General features: G+C 48.5%; 1 protein-coding gene and 1 pseudogene across 1 annotated transcript; one reads left to right on the top strand and one right to left on the bottom strand.

Annotated features, from left to right (window-relative positions):
• Positions 1-840: 840 nt before the first annotated feature.
• Positions 841-8743, bottom strand: LOC112624979 (antizyme inhibitor 2-like). Its single transcript, XM_025386176.1, is given in 9 exon segments — positions 841-1110; positions 2331-2431; positions 2567-2714; positions 3723-3888; positions 4531-4665; positions 5799-5907; positions 5910-5970; positions 6903-7076; positions 8570-8743. Coding segments are annotated over 9 exon segments (1338 nt in total).
• Positions 8744-15687: 6944 nt separating this feature from the next.
• LOC112608007 lies at positions 15688-19105 on the top strand (annotated as a pseudogene).
• Positions 19106-19865: the final 760 nt, after the last annotated feature.

The following is a 19865-nucleotide window of genomic DNA, read 5'->3' as shown; positions in this document are numbered from 1 at the left end:
CAGAAGCTCGAGACCAGCCTGAGCAACATGACAAAACCCCATCTCTACCAAAAATACAAAAATTAGCTGAGTGTGGCGGTGTACACCTATAACCCCAGCTACTCAGGAGGCTGAGATCACCTGAGCCCTGAGAGGTCGAGGCTGCAGTGAGCTGAGCTCATGCCACTGCACTCCGCCTGGGGGACAGAGTAAGACTCTGTCTCAAAAAGGAAGGAAAGAAAGAAAAAAGGAAGGAAAGAGAAGGGAGGGAGGAAAGAAAGAAAAGAAAGGAAAATGAAAATGAAAGAAAGAAAAGAAAAAAGAAAAGAAAAGAAAGAGAAGAAAATAAAAGAAAAGAGAAGAAAAGAAAAAAGACAAAAGGAAAGAACTGACCCAAAATGATAGCAAGATGTTTTTGGAAGGTTCACATAGGATTTCATAGTTACCCAAACCTCTGCCTCCTCCCTGCCATCCCAACTCCCAACAGTTCCCAGGGGCCTACCTACCAGAGTGTTTTAAAGTCCTCCAGCCTAGCCGACTCTGGGTTCAGGCTCTGCCTCCAGAAGGCTCCTGGGGAAAGGGCATGGGATGCAGGGTGGGTATCAAGGCCTTTGTCTACAGCCCTGAGGCTGCACACACAGCAGCAGAGCTGGGGCCTGGAGGCAGAGCTGGGGCAATGGGCGTCTGAAGCAGGAGTGGGGTCAGACAGTGGCTAGAGGGCCTGGGGATCTCTTTGCAATTCTCCACCTCCCTGGGAGGGGGGCCAGAGGCAGATCAGAGTCCAAAGGTCAGATGGACACTTTGACTTCAGTGAGTCAACAGGGAAAGGGAGATTCCCTGGGACCAGTTCCCACCCCAAACTCAAATGAGTGTGAGGTTTCCTGCTTCCTCTTCAACCCCAACCCCCAGGCACCTGAGCTGGGGGCCCATGGTGTAGCAGATGGTGGCGGGCAGGAAGCCATTGAAGCTGCAGCTCATGGAGGATGTGTAGGCACCCATGGAGGGGAAGACCAGCCAATCGCCTACATCAAGCTCGGGCAGCCGCACATCCTCCAAGAAGAGCCTGTCAGAGGCATCGCATGTGGGACCATAGAGTGTGCAGGGGAAGAGGGGCGGCTCTGAGCAGAACTCCTGTGTGACATAGGAAAGGGGGTCAGAAAAGACAGCAGGCTGGCCTATCCCACCCCTTATCTGGAAGCCATTGAAAGACCCGGAAGGGCACTCCCAGGGGCACACGGATGTACACTGGCTGGGACCCATCCCTCTGTGGCCGCTGCCCAGCCTGGCCAGGTCTGATGTGCCTACAGGTAAGGGCTCGGATTCCTCCTCTGTAAATGGGGCTGTTGTCTTCATTCATTGCTATAAGGCAGCAGTTGAAAACTCAGTTACCTAGAGGTCCAGCAGGTAACACAAATGAGTGAAATGTACCAGCTAAGTCTGACAACAAACTGGAAAGTCACTGTCTGTCTAAAGGGGAAAGCCACTGCTGGAAGTCCGTTCCAGCAGATCGCAGCCCCTGACGTGCTAGACTAATTTGTTGAATTATTTGTTGCCTTGTTTTTCTGCAGGCCATGTATCATCAGATCTCTCAAATGTTTGAGAGGAGCTGAGAAAATCCAGGCTTTTATGAAATATGTCTAGATTTTTTAATATGGGCAACTAAAATTGAAAACTATTGTGGGAACCAAACAAACACAGGGTCTCCTACTGATTCCTCCATATCCAGTACTCACTCCACCCAATGGGAAGAGAGGCAAATACACACATGAAGACACACACCCAGAAACACTTCACACACATATGCACTCGCACATGCATGCAGACACACATCATATACATGACCAAATGTGTGCACACACCAAGACGTTCACTGGCCAGGAGAAACAGTCAAGATATTTACAAAGCAGCGTGGCCCGGATACCAACCCATCACATCAGGAGACAACTGCCTTGGAGCTGGAGGAAGATCCTGTTGGCCCTACAGGGTCAGGTATCCCAGCTTTGTTGCCAGATCATGGGTGGGACTGAGCAGCAAGGGCGTCGGCAGGGAGGCCCCTGGTGGACTCGGGGGAATAGCTCTTTAACCACCAGGGAGAAGAACGTCAATATTTTGGAAAACATCCCACGCCTTTGTGTTCTGGTGACTGTCCCTTTGCCTGACAAGGCCCCCATAGCCAGCTGCTGCCCATGCTCTGACCTGTGAGCACGCATCATGTACGTGTCCATGCGTGCTCTAAGCAGCAGGCCAGGACCTGCCTCAGGGGTCCAGCACAGCCACTGTTCCCAATGGGGGAGGCACAAGGCACCTCAAGGTAAGGGACTAGACTCTTGGGGCTGGAGTGGCCCCCTTACCTTCACCACGATGGGAACCCTTGGGACAGGCTCTCGGTGGCCAAGGCGGAAGGAGCCATAGTGGCCATCATTGAGATAATACATCAGCTTCCGGCTGCCTCCTGGGGAGAGCTCAGTCACTACTCTGACCCCCAGCTCCTGGGACAGAGCCCCAACCCTCTGCCCTTCCTCTCTTCCAGGGCCTGGGGATGCCTGGACAGTGGCCTCCCCACCCAGTGCCATCCTGGCCCACCCACCGGGCTCCAGCACAGCCTTCTTGGCAATGATGCTGACAGCAGCCGTGCAGACAGACTCCATATAGAAGCGGCCTGGCTCTGCGATGACCTTGACACCACGCTCCTCAGGGAAGTCCTGGGCCAGGGCAGCACTGATCACTCTCGCCATCTGGAATGGGGTGGAGGGACAGCAGGAAGAGGTTAACTCATCCAACACTTGTTGATGTGCCAGTGCCTGTGCCAGCGCCTTACCTGCGTCAGTCCTTTCATCCCCAAGGCACCCTGCAGGGTAGGCATTAGAATTATCCCTGTTTACCAAAGAGGAAACAGAAGCTGAGAGACAGGAGGTCATTGTGTGGGGTTGCTAGCCACCAGGCTCCCTGAGAAGTCCCAAGATGCAGCGATTTAATCCGATGCAAAGAAAGAAGATGAGTGTCTTGTGGACCCAGGGAATGTAAACTCCCAACTGTAACTGTATTGGTGATGCTAACAAGAATTCTACAAGGAAACATACACACATACAGACACACAGAGAGGCATAGCCCCCAGAACCGTTGCTGCAGCTGCAGTGGACACCCTGTGCCACCTTCCCGCAGCCTACCTTAGCTCATCTGCCCTGTGCAAGATGATTTCCAGCCTCCAGTGCCTGCCCCCCTTTGCTTCTCGCTCTGTGGGCTTTCTCCAGCACCCTCAGAAACTAGCTGGAATGTGGGGAAATTAACACCCCCAGACCACAGCCTTCAACCAAAGAGGGACAGGAGTTGGTGAATAAAGGACCCAGCCCCTTGTCATCTACTGGGATGATTCTGAGGTTCTACATTGTCCCCAGGGGGACAGGTGCAGGGGCCCACAGTGGTAACCAGCTCATAGATGAATTCTCTTTGACTTTTCTCCCTTCTGTCTCACTTTCCTGACTTCCTCACTGGCGCTTCCATGGATCATCTCCAAAAAAGCTACTTGTATCCAAGTGTTTGTCTCAGAGTCTGCTTTTGGGGGATATCAAAGCCAAGACATGCACGTACACAGTTACCCACCTGTGCACACAGAGCACACCCAGAGACACACCAGAGAGACCTAAACACAGAGGTACATGGATGAACACAGACTCCCACACACACACATGCCTGGGCACACACACGGACCTCCCTGAACACCCCCAGCGCCCCTGCCAGCTCACCTCCTCAAACTTGGGCCCGGAGTCCTCCGTTCCGGGGAAGCCCCCTCCGATGTCCAGGCAGCTCATATCATGCCCAGCCCCGCGGCCCATTTCAAACACGCACTGGCAGTCAGCGATGGCCTGTGTGAAGCTCTGGGGTGTCTGGCAGTTGGAGCCCACGTGGAAGCTAGCACAGCCAGTGCATGTGACATGGTGAGAGATACATACAGAAACACATGAAACACAGTTCCGAACCACAAAGCCACACGGACTGTGGATAACTGCGACAGAGACAGAGAGACACAGTCACACATAAGGCACAAAACCACCGGGGCCAAATGCAGAAACAAACAGCTGGAAACATAACTGATTACACGGGCGTAAGTGTGTGCTTTTAGACACCTGCACACTCAGGCCAACGAGGCACCCACGAAGAGGCACTCACCCGAGTGTTCACACGCACACACACTCAGACACACACTGCCATGGAGCCCGTGATCCCAGCACTGCCACGTGGGCTCCCCTTCCCTCATGGACCCTTCACAACAAGACCCCAAACCCCCCAGGGCCTCAGAGCAGGGAGGCCCTGAGTAACCTTCACATTACATTCTGCCCCTTTAGACAGATGGGGTCTCACAGGCCCCAGAGAGGGGCCACAGCTTGCCATGGGCCCCAACTGATGACACTTACGCCAGTGTAATCAGTTATGTTTCCAGCTGTTTGTTTCTGCGTTTGGCCCCAGTGGCTTATGTGTGACTGTGTCTCTCTGTCTCTGTCGTAGTTATCCACAGCAAGGGAGGGGCTCCTGGAGTCCTCAGGCATCACTCACCTGGCTCCGACCACGGCCAACCCCAGGTCTCTGGCAGACGTTAGCAGGTGCCCACATGCCTCCAGGCTGGCCCCGAACTTGGTACTCAGAGGGAAGGTGCTCTGGCTGTCCTGAGTCCTCAGCCGGAGGAGCAGTCTGGAGGAGGGACACCGAGGATAGGGAAGAGGGAGAGAGCACTCAGCCAGAGACGCCAAGGGGCCCAGGGCTGCTTATACCACCCCCACCTGTGCCCAGCTGATTCCCAGATCTGGGATGTTTTCCAATGCCACCAAATCCATGTGGCCATCACCCCAGCCCAACACACTTGTGTATACATCTACTTTTCCCTAGGTACACCCAGAGAAGGGAGTGTAGAAAACTGATAGTACTGGTAAGCACCTACTATGTGACAGGCAACATGCCCCCATGTTGTAAATGAAGGAACCGAGTTTTAGAAATGTTAAAAGAGACTTGCCTAGGCTGGACGCAGTGGCTCACGCATGTAATTCCAGAATATTCAGAGGCTGAGGCAGGTGGATCACCTGTGGTCAGGAATTCGAGACCAGCCTGGCCAACACAGTGAAACCCCATCTCTACTAAAAATACAAAAATCAGCCAGATGTGGTTGCGGGCGCCTATAATCCCAGCTACTCTGGAGGCTGAGACAGGAGAATCACTTGAACTCAGGAGGCAGAGGTTGTGGTGAGTTGAGATTGCACCACTGCGCTCCAGCCTGAGCAACAAGAGCAAAACTCTGTCTCAAAAAAAAGAGACTTGACTGGGCACGGTGGCTCACACCTGTAATCCCAGTACTTTGGGAGGCCAAGGCAGGCGGATCACAAGGTTAGAGTTCAAGACCAGCCTGACCAACATGGTGAAGCCCTGTCTCTACTAAATACACAAAAATTAGCTGGGCATGGTGGCACGAGCCTGTAATCCCAGTTACTCAGGAGGCTGAGGCAGGAGAATGGTGTGAACCTGGGAGGCAGAGGTTTCAGTGAGCTGAGATCGTGCCACTGCACTCCAGCCTGGGCAACAGAGCAAGATTCCGTCTCAAAAAAAAAAGAGACGTGCCCAATGCATACATCAGGTAAGCAACAATGCCAGGATTTGAACCTGGGTTGTCTCACTCCAAAGGCAGCTGCCAGACCGTCTTAAAATGGCTGGGCTTTGAGGGTCCTCCCCTTCACTTGTCTCAGGCCAGCATTTGTCAGGGGTGTGCTGTGTTGGGTGATACGTTCTTTACTGCTGACTCTCACCCTACCTGCCTGCACCCCTGTTGGTCTCACCTGGCCCCAGGATGGTGCTGGGCCACCTTGGTGAGCTCCTCCTCGCTGTCGAAGGTCAGGAGTTGCACCCCGTGCCGGGCAGCATACCGGATGTGGGAGGCAGGCTTGCGGGGTTGGCATAGATGATGCGCGAGGGGGCCACGCCCAGGCCCAGCACCTGCTCCAGTTCCACCTGGAGTGGCCAAGAGCCAGGGTTGGGGGCTGCCTCACTGCCCCCCTCCAACTATGTGGGGACAGGAACGCTGTGCATGAGCCAAAGAGGTTGCCCTGATGGAACCCTTGGTTTGGGTCCCATCCCCGGCTCCCCCACTTTTAGGCAGGAGCCCTGGGTGGGGTTGACAGGGTGCTCATTATGGAGTCCCTGCCAGGCAGGGCAGGGTGGGGCTCATAGTCTCAACGTGCCCTGTGCTCTAGGTGCTCATAGTCTCAGCTTAGAACCAACCCCCCTCCCATCAATTTCAGCCCCATAGAGAGGAGATGGGCTGGCTTCCTAGAGGCAGCTGGTGCACTTAATCCTGCTTAGTGGAGGGTTCCTCAGAAAGGGAGGAAGGGCTGGTCCGAAAGTGGTGAGTTATCTCAATTGATTGTAACAGTCAGTTACAGATGAACTCCTTGTTCTACTCTTCCCCACTTCTCACTACTACATTTGACTAGTCTTAAAAAGAAAGGAAGGAAGGAAAGAGGCTCAGCAAAATACTCCCATCCTGGGTTCTCCCCCTTCCCACCCTTGGGCTTTGGCTCTAACCTCCCTCAACGTTGCTGAATCCCCTTCTGCTAAAAACCCCTTGGAATGTTGCACCCCTGGTGTAAGAAAAAAATGCCAGCTTTGGATGGATCATCTCTGTCTCTTACCATATGTTGGCCCATGGGCAAGTGATTCCCCCTAAGGCTGTCTCCTCCTCTATGAAATGCAGATCCCCTGGCTGCCTTGCAGAGCGGATGGGAGGATCAAGGAGAATGCATGTTAGGCCCCCTGCAGTGTGCTTAGCGCATTTCAAGTGCTCCTTGGGACAGGGGACACGTATTCATGACCTCAGCAGCAGCAGCCTGGGACTCCCCACCTTCCAGCTGGCCTGGCCTAATCCTCGGCGGGCACAGGCTCACCTGGCTGGCACAGTCAAAGCCGGTGCCCAGGGCGGCCAGGACACGCAGCACCCAAGGGCTACTGTTGCACTTCACTGCATAGAAGGGTGAGACCTGTGGCAGGGCTTGGCAGAAGGCCTGATGGCGACTGGCCATCATGTCCAGGTCAGCCAGCATGAAGGGGTCTTGCTGGTCCTACGGGATAGGGAGACAGGGAGGAAAGGCTGAGGGGGTGGATTATCTCATTTAATCCTCATAACAGCTCTATGAAGTAAGGGCTGCTGTTATCCCCATTTTGGAGATGGGGAAGCAAAGGCTCAAAAAGGTGGTCACTGGCTCAAGGTCCTACAGCAAAAGCATGGCAAAGACAGGGTCTAAACCCAGGTCTCCTAAGTCCAGGGAGACCATCCTTGACACTGTTCCGTTCTGCCTTGTGACGTGTGCCACGGTCCTGGGTAGGAGAGAGGAGCCTGCTGGGCTGGGGCAGCTCCAGGCTATTTGTTCTACAGTCATTCAACAGAGTTCTCCAGCACCTACTCTGTACCAGGCTCTAATCTGGGTACTGGGGAAAGAGCAGTGAAGAAAACAGATCAAAAATCCCTGTCCCTGTGGAGCTTCCATCCAACTGAGCCACAGAGAAAAAGGCGTGGACTCAGGCAGCATGAGCTGATCAATCAACTCTCAGGAGCCACACACTGTGCTGGGGGAAGGGACGGAGATACTCTATAAATAATTCCATTGCACAGATGCAGTCACTGAGGTGCAGAGGACTGGAGTGCCTCACCCAAGTTCTTACTGCCAGATAGCAGCACAGTTGACATTCAATCATAAAAAGAAATGGGTTCAGGGACACCTGTAGGCCAGGATATTTTGAGATATCTATTTTTTTCCCTTCTGATTTTCTCTCTTCTTCTCCCCCTCATCGATGCCAGTGTCTGGCTCTATAATGTCCCTGGGAAGAGATGTGGCCAGGCAGGAGGCGGCTGTAAGACTTTCTGGCCTTCTTAGGGAAGCTTAGCCCTTGGGAGAAAAGGATGCCAGGGTGCAAGAAAAATGTCATAGTGACACCGATAGAAGGCCTTCCCTCGGACCAGGAAAAGGGTCCGCTGACTGGCAGGGATGGGGTGGTGAAGAAGGTAAGAGAGCTGAGACTTTGTGTCCTAAGTGAGTCTGAGGGGAGGTAGGATAGAGTCCCTGGAAGCCAGTGGGGAAATGGTAAGTCACCGGGTGAGTCTAGAGCAGGTCTTCCCAGCCTTCATGTGCAGGCAAATCCCCCAGATCCTGTCAACTCTATTCTCCGTGCAGTCAGTCTAGGGTGGACAAAGAGTCTGCACTGCCAACAGCTTCTCCAGTGATGGTGACAATCAGGTCCAGACGAGATTATGCACGGAGGCAGCATAGCCCTAAAAACCCAGGAAGCTGGGGAAGCCAGGAGGACAAGCAGGCAATCGTCTTTGTGGACCAAAGCTGGAGGACCCCACAGCTTGGCACTGGGTAAAACCCCAAGTGGTGGAAACAGGCATGGCAGGAAGAACAAAAGTCAAGCTTTCCCATTAGCCCCAGCACAAGAGAGCCTTGAGAGAGACGGCCTAACGGCGTTACAGAACTGTGAAACAGAAAGCCTTATTTCTTGCCACTAGGGAAGACCTTAGTCTTCCCAGCTCCCCGTCTCTCCCCTCCCTCCATACCGAATCAGAAAGTTCCTGGATCCTCCGCAGGACCATCTGCTGGGCAGATTCTTCCGGCCCCAGGGCGATGAGCTCCTTTGGCCATGGCCTTCCATGGGCTTCCTTCAGGCCCTCCAGGCAGGTGCTCATCCCTGAAACTCCAACTGAGCCCTCCACCGGGTGTGGTCCTGGCATCCTGGAAAAGACTTGCTTTTGTGACCCAGCCTCCTCCTAGCTCCCAGCTCCCCACTCCCCACAGGCCCTGGGAGCCAGAGCTCCCAAGTAAGTTTTTTTGGTGTGTTTTTGTTTGTTTGTTTTTTTGTTTTTGAGATGGAGTCTTGCTCTGTTGCCCAGGCTGGAGTGCAGTAGTGCAATCTCGGCTCACTGCAACCTCCACCTCCGGGGTTCTAGCAATTCTTCTGCCTCAGCCTCCCTCGTAGCTAGGACTACAGGCACCTGCCACCACACCTGGCTAATTTTTATATTTTTACTAGGAACAAGGTTTCGCCATGTTGGCCAGGCTGGTCTCCAACTCCTGACCTCAAATGATCTGCCCGCCTTGGCCTCCCAAAGTGCTGGGATTATTATAGGCATGAACCACCATGCGCAGCCTGGAGGCCAGTATTCTAAGTGAGGTAACACGGAAGTGGAAAACCCAAAACCGTATGTTCTCACGTATAAGCGGGAGCTAAGCTATGAATATACAAAGACAAACAGAGTAATATAATGGATTTCAGAGACTTAGAAAGTGGAGGCTGGAGGGGTGCTAGGGATAAAAAAAAAAACTACACATTAGGTACAATTAACCCTACTCAGATGATGGGTGCACTAAAATCTCAGAATTCACCACTGTATAATTCATCCATATAACAAAAAACAAAACAAAACAAAGCAAAAAACAAACAAACAAAAAAAAACACTTGTACACCAAAAGCTAATTTTTTTTTTTAAAGCAGCAGGATGGAGTCAGCTGTGTTAGATTTCTCTCAGTGTTTTAATTTTGCAAAGGCAGTTTCAGGAGTCAGATCTACGGTGTTCCTGGGCTTCAGGTAAATCCCTATGGGAAGAGCGGAGTCCAGCCCAGATCTTAAGGGATAGGGGAAGTACTTCCCTAGCTGTCCCCTCTAAACCTCGGCCACCCTGGACTGCTCAGCCCAAATCTCCCAAGCCAGGAAAATGTACCTTCTTAGGTCTGTCCGCAGGACAGGTGCACAGAGAGGAGTCCGACCCCTGTTATAAGCGAATGCCGGCAATGATGAGAAGTGGAGGGAACCTAGAAACCTCCCATCCACTCTTTCCACTCTGCAGATGGAAAGCTGTGAGGCCCAGAGGTCTCCAGATCATTCAGCAAACCAGGAGTGAAACTGGGAATAGGACCAAGGCCTCAGACTCCAACAGGGAGCTGGTTCCACTGCCTCGGAGCACCAGTTGCTGTCTCCTGGGGTCGTATCTCTTACCCTCCACTGCAGATTTAAGCATCTCACTGGAAGTGTCTTCGAATGGAAGTGGGAGCCTGTGTGCGTCACTCAGGGTCTAGTCATCTCCCCACCCTCTCCCCATCCTCTCCCCATCCTCCCTCTCCATGTGGACTGCTGAGGTCTCGCCTGAGCTCCACCCTCCCTCTCCACGTGGACTGCTGAGGTCTCGCCTGAGCTCCGCCCTCCCTCTCCACGTGGACTGCTGAGGTCTCACCTGAGCTCCGCCCTCCCTCTCCACACGGACTGCTGAGGTCTCGCCTGAGCTCCTCTGGCCCTCCCAGGCTGAAGCCACCACCTTGGGGCAGGCCCACCTCAGGGATCAGCTGTAATCTCCTGCAGGCTTACAGCCCACCTCTGTGTTGTGACCCAGAACCTCCTCTGCCTGTTCCAGTGAAGGACAATCAGCAGGGAGTGGGCTGCTCTCCAGGTTTTTGTCTGCCAGCCATGCCCAGGGCAGGAGGTGGGGAGGAGGGCAGAGATGGCAGGGCTGTGAACCCCAAATATCTGAGACAGATCTCAGTCAATGTAGAAAGTTTATTTTGCCAAACTTAAGGATGCACCCATCACACAGCCTCAGGAGGTCCGGACGTGTGCCTGAGGTGGTCAGGGCACAGCTTGCTTTTATTCACAGGGAGCCAGGAGACATCAATCAATGTGTTTAAGATGTACATTGGTTCAGTCTGGCAATGTGGGACAACTTGAAGGCAGCAGGGGTGCTTCCAGGTCATAAGAGACAAAAAGGTTGATAAGAGATGAAAGATTGCATTGAGTCCTTGATGAGCCTTTTGCTGAACACACAATTTAGTCTGACTCAGTGAATCTGCATTTTTACATAAACAATAGGGCAGAGGAAACAATCAGATATGCATGTGTCTCAGGTGAGCAGAAGGATGACTTTCTGTCTCCACCCCTGAAGATCAGTTATTAGTTTACACTGCCAGAGTGAAATTCAACAGAACTCTTTTAGGATAAAGATCTTGAGGCCCACAACGAATTTTCTTGTGGGCAGTTTGTGAGGGAGGTATGTAGCTATTTAGGAATAAAATGGGAGGTAGGTTTGCCTGACATAGTTCCCAGCTTGATTTTTCCCTTGGTTTAGTGATTTGGGGATCCCGAGGTTTTATTTTCCTTTCAAAGGGCCCAAGTCTTCCTCTGCCTGGGGGAAGCAGAGATAGGGGCCTTTCCCCAGAAACGAACCTGCTCTGAGACCTTGGACCGGCTGTTCTTCTTTTCTCCCGGCCTGCCTCTCACTCGCTGGCCCTCCATAGCCCTTTCTCCTTGATATAGCAGAGGGCTTAATCCCAAGGGCTCGACATCCACCTGATTTACCACTTACCAAGCCTGGTGTGCCACTCGCAACGAATTTGCTATGGGAAAGTTAGTTGACTGCTTTGAACCTCAGTTTTTTCAACTGGAAAATGGGGCTTTGAGGCCAGTTATAAGATTAAGATATAAAAAGAAAAGATATACAAAGTGCCTCACTCTCACCGCTGCTGTTTATGTCTGTATTTTTATCCATAGGAACTTTCCCTGCCAGATTGTGTTGGTCCCTCTGCTTAAAACAGGGACCAAATCTGCATTTCTTGGGTCCCCAGTGCCTAGGATAAGACTTGGGCTGGGGCGTGGTGACTCACGCCTGTAATCCCAACACTTCGGGAGGCCAAGGTGGGTGGATAGATTGAGCCCAGCAGTTGGAGACCAGCCTAGGCAACATGACAAAATCCTGTCTCTACAAAAAAATACAAAAGTTAGGCGGCTGTGGTGGCACACGCCTGTGGTCCCAGCTACTTGGGAGACTGAGCAGGAGGATGGCTTGAGCCCAGAAGGTTGGGGCTACAGTGAGCTGAGATCATGTTACTTCATTCCAGCACTCCAGCCTGGGCAATAGAGACCCTGTCCAAAAAAAAAAAAAAAAAAAAGACTTGGCACAGAATTCAGTAAATATTTGTAGGATAAATTAATAAATGGATGTCACAGCTAATATATGAGATCTGGGATTTAGATCAGCTCCCATCTGACTTCACATCCTATAGGGATCCTGAACAGAAACATCAATGAGGCAGAATTGAGGGCCCAGAAATAAAGCTGATAGCAAAGACTGGAACATGTCACCAATCACCAAAGAAGGTGAAAGGGACAGAGAAGTGGTGCTGGGACAACAGGTAAACAGTTTGGAAAGTAAAGTCTGTTTGGAACCTCACTTAACAGAATAAAGGTGAAATGGTTTAAAAAATTAAATAAATAAATGTATATATGATCATATGATTCCGTTTATGTAAAATATCCAGAACACACAAATCCACAGAGATAGAGAGTAGATCTGTGGTTGCCTATGGCTGGGGAAAGGGGAGAGAGGAATGGGGAGGGCCTGCTAATGGGGACAGGGTTTCCTTTTGCGTTGGTGAAAATAGTCTGCAATTAGATAGAGATGATGGTTGCTCAACTTGGCAAACATGCTAAAAACCACTGAATTGTATGCTTTGAAAGGTCAAATTTTATGGTATATGAATCATATCTCAACAAAGTTGTTTAAAAACCACAGATTATCCAATCTCTGCATCCATCCAGGGAGGTCCCGGATCACCAGTTATTCTCTTATTAAAAAGTTAAATATATATATTTATATAAAAATATATATGTATTATATATAATATATATAAAACATTATTTTTATATATATATATATTTTTTTTCTTTTTTCTTTTGAGATAGAGTCTTGCTCAGTCGCCCAGGCTGGAGTGCAATGGCATGATCTCGGCTCACCATAACCTCCGCCTCCTGGGTTCAAGCGATTCTCCTGTCTCAGCCTCCTGAGCACCTGGGATTACAGGCACCCGCCACCACACCCAGCTAATTTTTTGTATTTTAGTAGAGACAGGGTTTCACCGTATTGCCCAGGCTGATCTCAAACTCCTGAGCTCAGGCAATCTACCTACCTCTGCCTCCTGAAGTGCTAGGATTCCAGGCGTGAGCCACTGCACCAGGCCAAAAAGTTAAACATATATATTTTTAAACAAGCCATTTAAAAATCTTTTAAAAATCAGCCGGGCGGCCGGGCGCGGTGGCTCAAGCCTGTAATCCCAGCACTTTGGGAGGCCGAGACGGGCGGATCACGAGGTCAGGAGATCGAGACCATCCTGGCTAACACGGTGAAACCCTGTCTCTACTAAAAAAATACAAAAAACTAGCCGGGCGAGGTGGCGGGCGCCTGTAGTCCCAGCTACTCGGGAGGCTGAGGCAGGAGAATGGCGTGAACCCGGGAGGCGGAGCTTGCAGTGAGCTGAGATCCGGCCACTGCACTCCAGCCTGGGCGACAGAGCAAGACTCCGTCTCAAAAAAAAAAAAATAAATAAAAAAAAATAAAAATCAGCCGGGCGCAGTGGCACATGCCTGTAATCCCAGCACCTTGGGAAGCCGAGGAGGGCAGATCACTTGAGGCCAGGAGTTTGAGACCAGCCTGTCCAACATGGCGAAATCCCATCTCTACTAAAAATACAAAAAATTAGCCAGGCATGCTGGTGCATGCCTGTAGTCCCAGCTACTCGAGGAGCTAAGGCAGAAGAATCACTTGAATCCAGGGAACAGAGGTGGCAGTGAGCAGAGATCACGCCACTGCATTCCAGCCTGGGTGACAGAACAAGATACTGTCTCAAAGAAAACAAAAATCTTTAAAAAAGAGAATTGACGGCTGGGCGCGGTGGCTCATGCCTGTAATTCCACCACTTTGGGAGGCCAAGGTGAGTGGATCACGAGGTCAGGAGATTGAGACCATCCTGCTAACATGGTGAAATCCCGTCTCTACTAAAAATACAAAAAATTAACCAGGCATAGTGGAACGTGCCTGTAGTCCCAGCTACTCGGGAGGCTGAGGCAGGAGAATTGCTTAAACCCAGGAGGCGGAGGTTGCAGTGAGCCAAGATCCCGCCACTGCACTCCAGCCTGGGTGACAGAGCAATACTCTGTCTCAAAAAAAGAAAAAAAAGAGAGAATCTATTAAAGCATCTTTAAAAGAGTTACTTTCTAAGCGTGGATGTGACACAAGAGATCACACTTGTGAAAGATCAACAGGCTTGGGGGCGCCTGATTTATAACTTGTGTATATTCATAAATATAAACCTCAGCTCTTCCTGGGAGTTCAAACACCTGGGGATTAACTAACAGGATAGTGTGGCCTGAATAAGTCATTCAGGTTTTTGTTCCCTTGACTATAAAACCTTAATAAGTAATTTAATGCAGTGATTATGTTCTTCTTGTGAATCCCAGCTTCTAATAAAATTTTGTCACCTTTCCTGATCCTCCATTTCCTTATCTGAAAAAATGGAATTAATATATTAGTATTTGATACCAGCATTGTTTTGAGGATTAAATGAGATAATCTAAGTAAACATCTTAGCTTAACCCCTGTTAATTGAAATCCCTGGGGTTAGAGGACTGTTCCTGGCCTCTGATACACATGTTAGCAGGAAGTTCTTAGCAAATGGCTCTGACAGCTGTCTTTCTCAGAGGGCTGTGACCAGCCTGTGCAGAGCTCTGGTGGGTAGCTTTCAGCTCAGTCTTCTTGATTATATTTTCATTTCTTCTGGAACATCACTACAAACAAAGCAACAAGCTTGATCCTATGAACTAAGCATGGAGTTGGAATTCAAGGGTGACTAGCCAACAATGGGGGTTAGACCCTTTAGACCCTGGGATGGCCATGTGAATAAAGTAAAAAATACTTCAGTTTCTCTTTAACTATGCTATTAAAGGTCTTCTTTATGTGCAATATCTGAAGCTTCACCTTAAGGGAGATATTTCACATAAAGAAGATGCCAATATTATTTTGCCTTAAATGTATAAAAACTATCATCTGTTTTGTAGCAAGAATCAGAAGAAAGATAAACCAAGCCCAAGAAAGATAAACCAAGACAGCAAACATTCTGGCAATAATAAGGTCTATTATACTCCTCCACCTTGAAATGGGATATGGCCATGTGGCTTGCTTTGGCTGATGAAATGTGAGTAAAGTGATGTTACCGCCAGTAGGAAGCTTTAAGAGCCAGTGTTAATTCACCACACACTCTGTCCCTTTGCAGAAGCAGTCAGCAGCCGGTGGCTACTCTATCAGCCTGGTTCCTAGAGTGAGGATAGCATAGAGCAGGGCCCCCAGCTCTCCCTTCATAGGGATATAGTTTGAGGCAATCACAACCTTATAAGTTTAAGTACTGAAATATGAGGGTTGTTTGTTACTGCAGCATCAGTTAACCCATTCAGCTCAATACATGCCTCCTTTGGAAAAGTTCACTTTACTTACAGAGGACAGTGGGAGGTGATCAGAACTAGACCCAGTAGCCAGGCATGGTGGTGCACACCTGTAATCCCAGCTACTCTGGAGGATGAGGCAGGAGAATCACTTGAACCTGGGAGGTGGAGACTGCAGTGAGCCAAGGTCGCGCGACTACACTCCAGCCTGGGAAATAGAGCAAGACTCCATCTCGAAAAAAATAAATAAATAAAATAACTGGACCCAGGCATTTGTCAGTCAGGAAGCTGCCTGAAGCACTGAGTTTTAAGGAGGATTAAAACATCATAGGGTGGGGAAAATCTTCAGGACATTATTCTGGGCAAAAATTTCTTGAGCAATACCCCACAAGCCCAGGCAACCAAAGCAAAAATGGGCAAATGGGAAAACAGGTTAAAAAGCTTCTGCACAGCAAAGGATACAATCAGCAAGGTGCAGAGACAACCCACAGAATGGGAAAAATATTTACAAACTATGCATCTGACAAGAGATTAATAACCAGAATACATAAGGATCTCAAACAACTCTATAGGGAAAAAAAATCAAATCTAGTCAAAAAGGGCAAAAGATCTGAATAGACATTTCTCAAAAGATGACATACAAATGGCAAACAGACATATGAAAAGGTGCTCAACGTCACTGGTCATCAGAGAAATGCAAATCAAAACTACAATGAGATATCCTCTCACCCCAGTTAAGATGGCTTATATCCAAAAGACAGGCAATAACAAATGCTGACACGGATGTAGAGAAAAGAGAACCCTGGTACACTGTTGGTGGGAATGTAAACTTATGCAATTACCATGAAGAACAGTTTGGAGGTTCCTCAAAAAACTAAAAATTGAGCTATCACGATCCAGCAATCCCACTATGGGATATATACCCAAAAGAAAGGAAGTCAGTATATTATTGTATAGCTATCTGCACTCCCATGTTTATTGCAGCATTGTTCACAACAGCCAAGATTTGGAAACAACCTAAGTGTCCAACAGATGAAAGGAAAAAGAAAATGTGGTACATATACACAATGGAGTACTATTTAGCCATAAAAAAGAATGCGATTGTGTCATTTGCAACAACATAGATGGAACTGAAGATCATTATGTTAAGTGAAATAAGCTAGGCACAGAAAGACAAACTCCTCATGTTCTCACTTATTTGTGAGATCTAAACAAAAATAAAAAACAATTGAACTCATGGACATAGAGAGTAAAAGGATGGTTACCAGAGACCGATAAGGGTAATGGAGGACTGGCGGGGGAGGTGGGTATGGTTGATGGGTATAAAAAAATAGTTAGACAAACAACCCCATCAAAAAGTGGGCAAAGGATACGAACGGACGCTTCTCAAAAGAAGACATCTATGTGGCCAAGAAACATGAATAAAAGCTCAACATCACTGATTGTTAGAGAAATGCAAATCAAAACCACAACGAGATACCATCTCACACCAGTCAGAATGGCAATTATTAAAAAGTCAAGAAACAACAGATGCTAGTGAGGCTGTGGAGAAATAGGAATGCTTGTACACTGTTGGTGGGAACGTAAGTTAGTTCAAACATTGAGGAAGATGAATGAGGAGCAAAGTCACATCTTACATGGCGGCAGGCAAGACAGCATGTGCAGGGGAATGCCCCTTTATAAAACCATCAGGTCTCATGAGACTTATTTACTATCATGAGAACAGCATAGGAAAGACCCGCCCCCATGATTCAATTACCTCCCACTGGATCCCTCCCGGGACACGTGGGAATTATGGAATCTATAATTCAAGATGACATTTGGGTGGGGATACAGCCAAACCATATCATAAAGGAAACATTGAAAAGTCACTTGGAGGTAGAGTGGGTCCCTTGAGGGCCTACTTGAGTGATGGCAATGCAGGCTTTCACTCTACTAAATGGGATGTGCAAGGGTGAAGGGGAGCTGGACTGTTCTGAACAGGGGAGGAAGGGCTTCCAGGAACCCCAGAGAAGGAAGAGAACAAGAGCACCTAGTGTCACAAACAGTCTCCATGCACTAGATATGTAGAGAACAATAATAAAAGGAAAAAATAAAGACAAAGATCTGCTTCTGAAGTTTTCTCTAAAAGTTTCCTTCAGTTCTAGCCCCATGGAGAGGCTGAAAATACCTGTCTAGCTTTCTTTATCTCAGTCCCACTATTTGAACTACTTGAAGCTTATGTTTATAAATTTCCTTTTAATAATGCCATTATTTATTCTTTTGTTATAAGTCATTTCAGAGGTGAACTCTAGTCTTCTAGAGGCTTCAGAAACACACAATATGCATTACCTCGGTGTTGTAAAGCCCTACCCACCTGAAACCACTCAAGAATGTCAGAGAAGAACTTTCTTGCAATGGGTGTGCTGCCAGAACACAGGTATCATGAAAACCACTCCTAAAAGCCAAAATGGGAAAGGAAGAAGATTCATGTCAACATTGTCATCATTGGACACACAGATTCAGGGAAGTCCACCACTACTGGCCATCTGATCTCCAAATGTGGCAGAGTTGATAAAAGAATGGTAGAAAAACTTATGTCTTCTTTTGGTCACAGAGGAGGCTGCTGAGATGGGAAAAGGCTCCTTAAAGTAAGCCTGGGTCTTGGACACACTGAAAGCTGAGCAAGAGTGTGATGTCACCATTGATGTCACCATCTCTCCATGGAAAGTTGAGACCAGCGAGTCTACGTGACTACCATTGATGCCCCAAGAGACGCAGACTTTATCAAAAATGTCATTACAGGCACATCTTAGGCTGACTGTGCTGTCCTGATTGTTGCTGTCAGTGTTGGTGAATTTGAAGCTGGTGTCTCCAAGAATGAGCAGACTCATGAGTGTGCCCTTCTAACTTACACCCTGGGTGTGAAACAACTAATTGTTGGTGTTAAAACGGATTCCACTGAGCCACCCTACAGCCAGAAAAGACACAAGGAAGTCATTAAGAAAATCAGCACTCACATTAAGAAAATTGACTACAACCCCTATCCCCTGAGTAGTAGCATTTGCGTCAATTTCTGTTTGGAACGGTGAGAGCATGCTGGTGCCAAGGGTTCAGATGCCTGGGTTAAAGGGATGGAAAGTCACCCGTAACGATGGCAATGGCAGTGGAACCATGCTGCCTGAAGCTCTGAATTACATCCTGCCACCAGCTCGTCCTACTGACAAGTCCTTGCGTCTGCCTCTCCAGGATGTCTACAGCATTGGTGGTATCGATACCATCCCTAAGGGCTGAGCAGAGGCTGGTGTTCTCAAGCCTGGCACAGTAGTCACCTTTGCTCCAGTCAACAATTGGTTACAATTGAAGGGAAGTTTGTTGAAATGCATCATGAAGCTTTGAGTGAAGCTCTTCCTGAGGACAATGTGGGCTTCAATGTCAAGAATGTGTCTGTCAAAGATGTTCATTGTGGCAGTGTTGCTGGTGACAGCATAAATGATCCACCTGTGGAAGCAGTTGACTTCACTGCTCAGGTGATTATCCTGAACCACCCAGGCCAGATCAGTACTGATTGTGGCCCTGTTCTGAATTGTCAGACAGCTCACATTGCTTTTAAGTTTGCTGGACTGAAGAAGACTGATTGCTGTTCTGGTAAGAAGCTGGAAGATTTAAATTCTTAAAATCAGGTGATGCTTCCACCATGGATATGGTTTCTAGCAACTCCATGTGTGCTGAAAGCTTTTCTGACCAGCTCCCCTGAGTCCTTTTGCTGTTTGTTGGTTTCATCAAAGCAGTGGACAAGAAGGGTGCTGGAGCTGGCAAGGTCACCAAGTCTACCCAGAAAGCTTGGAAGGCTAAATGAACATTATCCCTAGTACCTGCCACCCCAGCCTTAATCAGTCATGGAAGAACTGTCTAGAACTGTTTGTTTCAATTGGCCATTTAAGTTTAATAGTACAAGACTAGTTAATGATAATAATGCATCATAAAAGATTCAGAAGGAAAGCAGAATATTTTGTGAATCGTTCTTGTTTTGTATTCGTGTGACAATTTTCAGTAATCAGATGTTTTTGTTTTTGTTTTGGTTTTTTGTTTTGTTCTGTTTTTTGTTTTTTGAGACACAGTTTCACTCTGTTGCCCAGGCTGGAGTACAGTGGCACCATCTCGGCTCACTGCAACCTCCGCCTCCTGGGTTCAAGCAATTCTCCTACCTCAACCTTCTGAGTACCTAGAATTACAGGCACGCCGCTGCACCTGGCAAGTCATTAGTTTTCAAAATCAGTAATTTTTAATGGAGACAACTTGACCAAAAATCTGTCACAGAATTTCGAGACTCATTAAGACAAAGTTTAATGAGAAACCTGTGTCTTATTTTGGTCAACACTGAAACTTTTATAGAAGTGCTTAGGCAAAAGACTTCATAATCTATTTCTGGTGTTGAGCAGCTGTGAAACCTTATGAGAATATAATTCTGAGTTACCATTTTTTTTCTGGGTTAATTTGAGGATTTTTCCCCCCACCTATTTATTTATTTTTTATTTTTTATTTTTTTGAGACGGAATCTTGCTCTGTTATCCAGGCTGGAGTGCAGTGGTGTGATTGTGGCTCACTGCAACCTCTGC

Source organism: Theropithecus gelada, chromosome 1, assembly GCF_003255815.1.
Source record: "Theropithecus gelada isolate Dixy chromosome 1, Tgel_1.0, whole genome shotgun sequence".
Classification (NCBI taxonomy): domain Eukaryota; kingdom Metazoa; phylum Chordata; class Mammalia; order Primates; family Cercopithecidae; genus Theropithecus; species Theropithecus gelada.
Note: the sequence above shows the minus strand (reverse complement) of the source record. Positions and strands in the feature narration are given on the sequence as shown.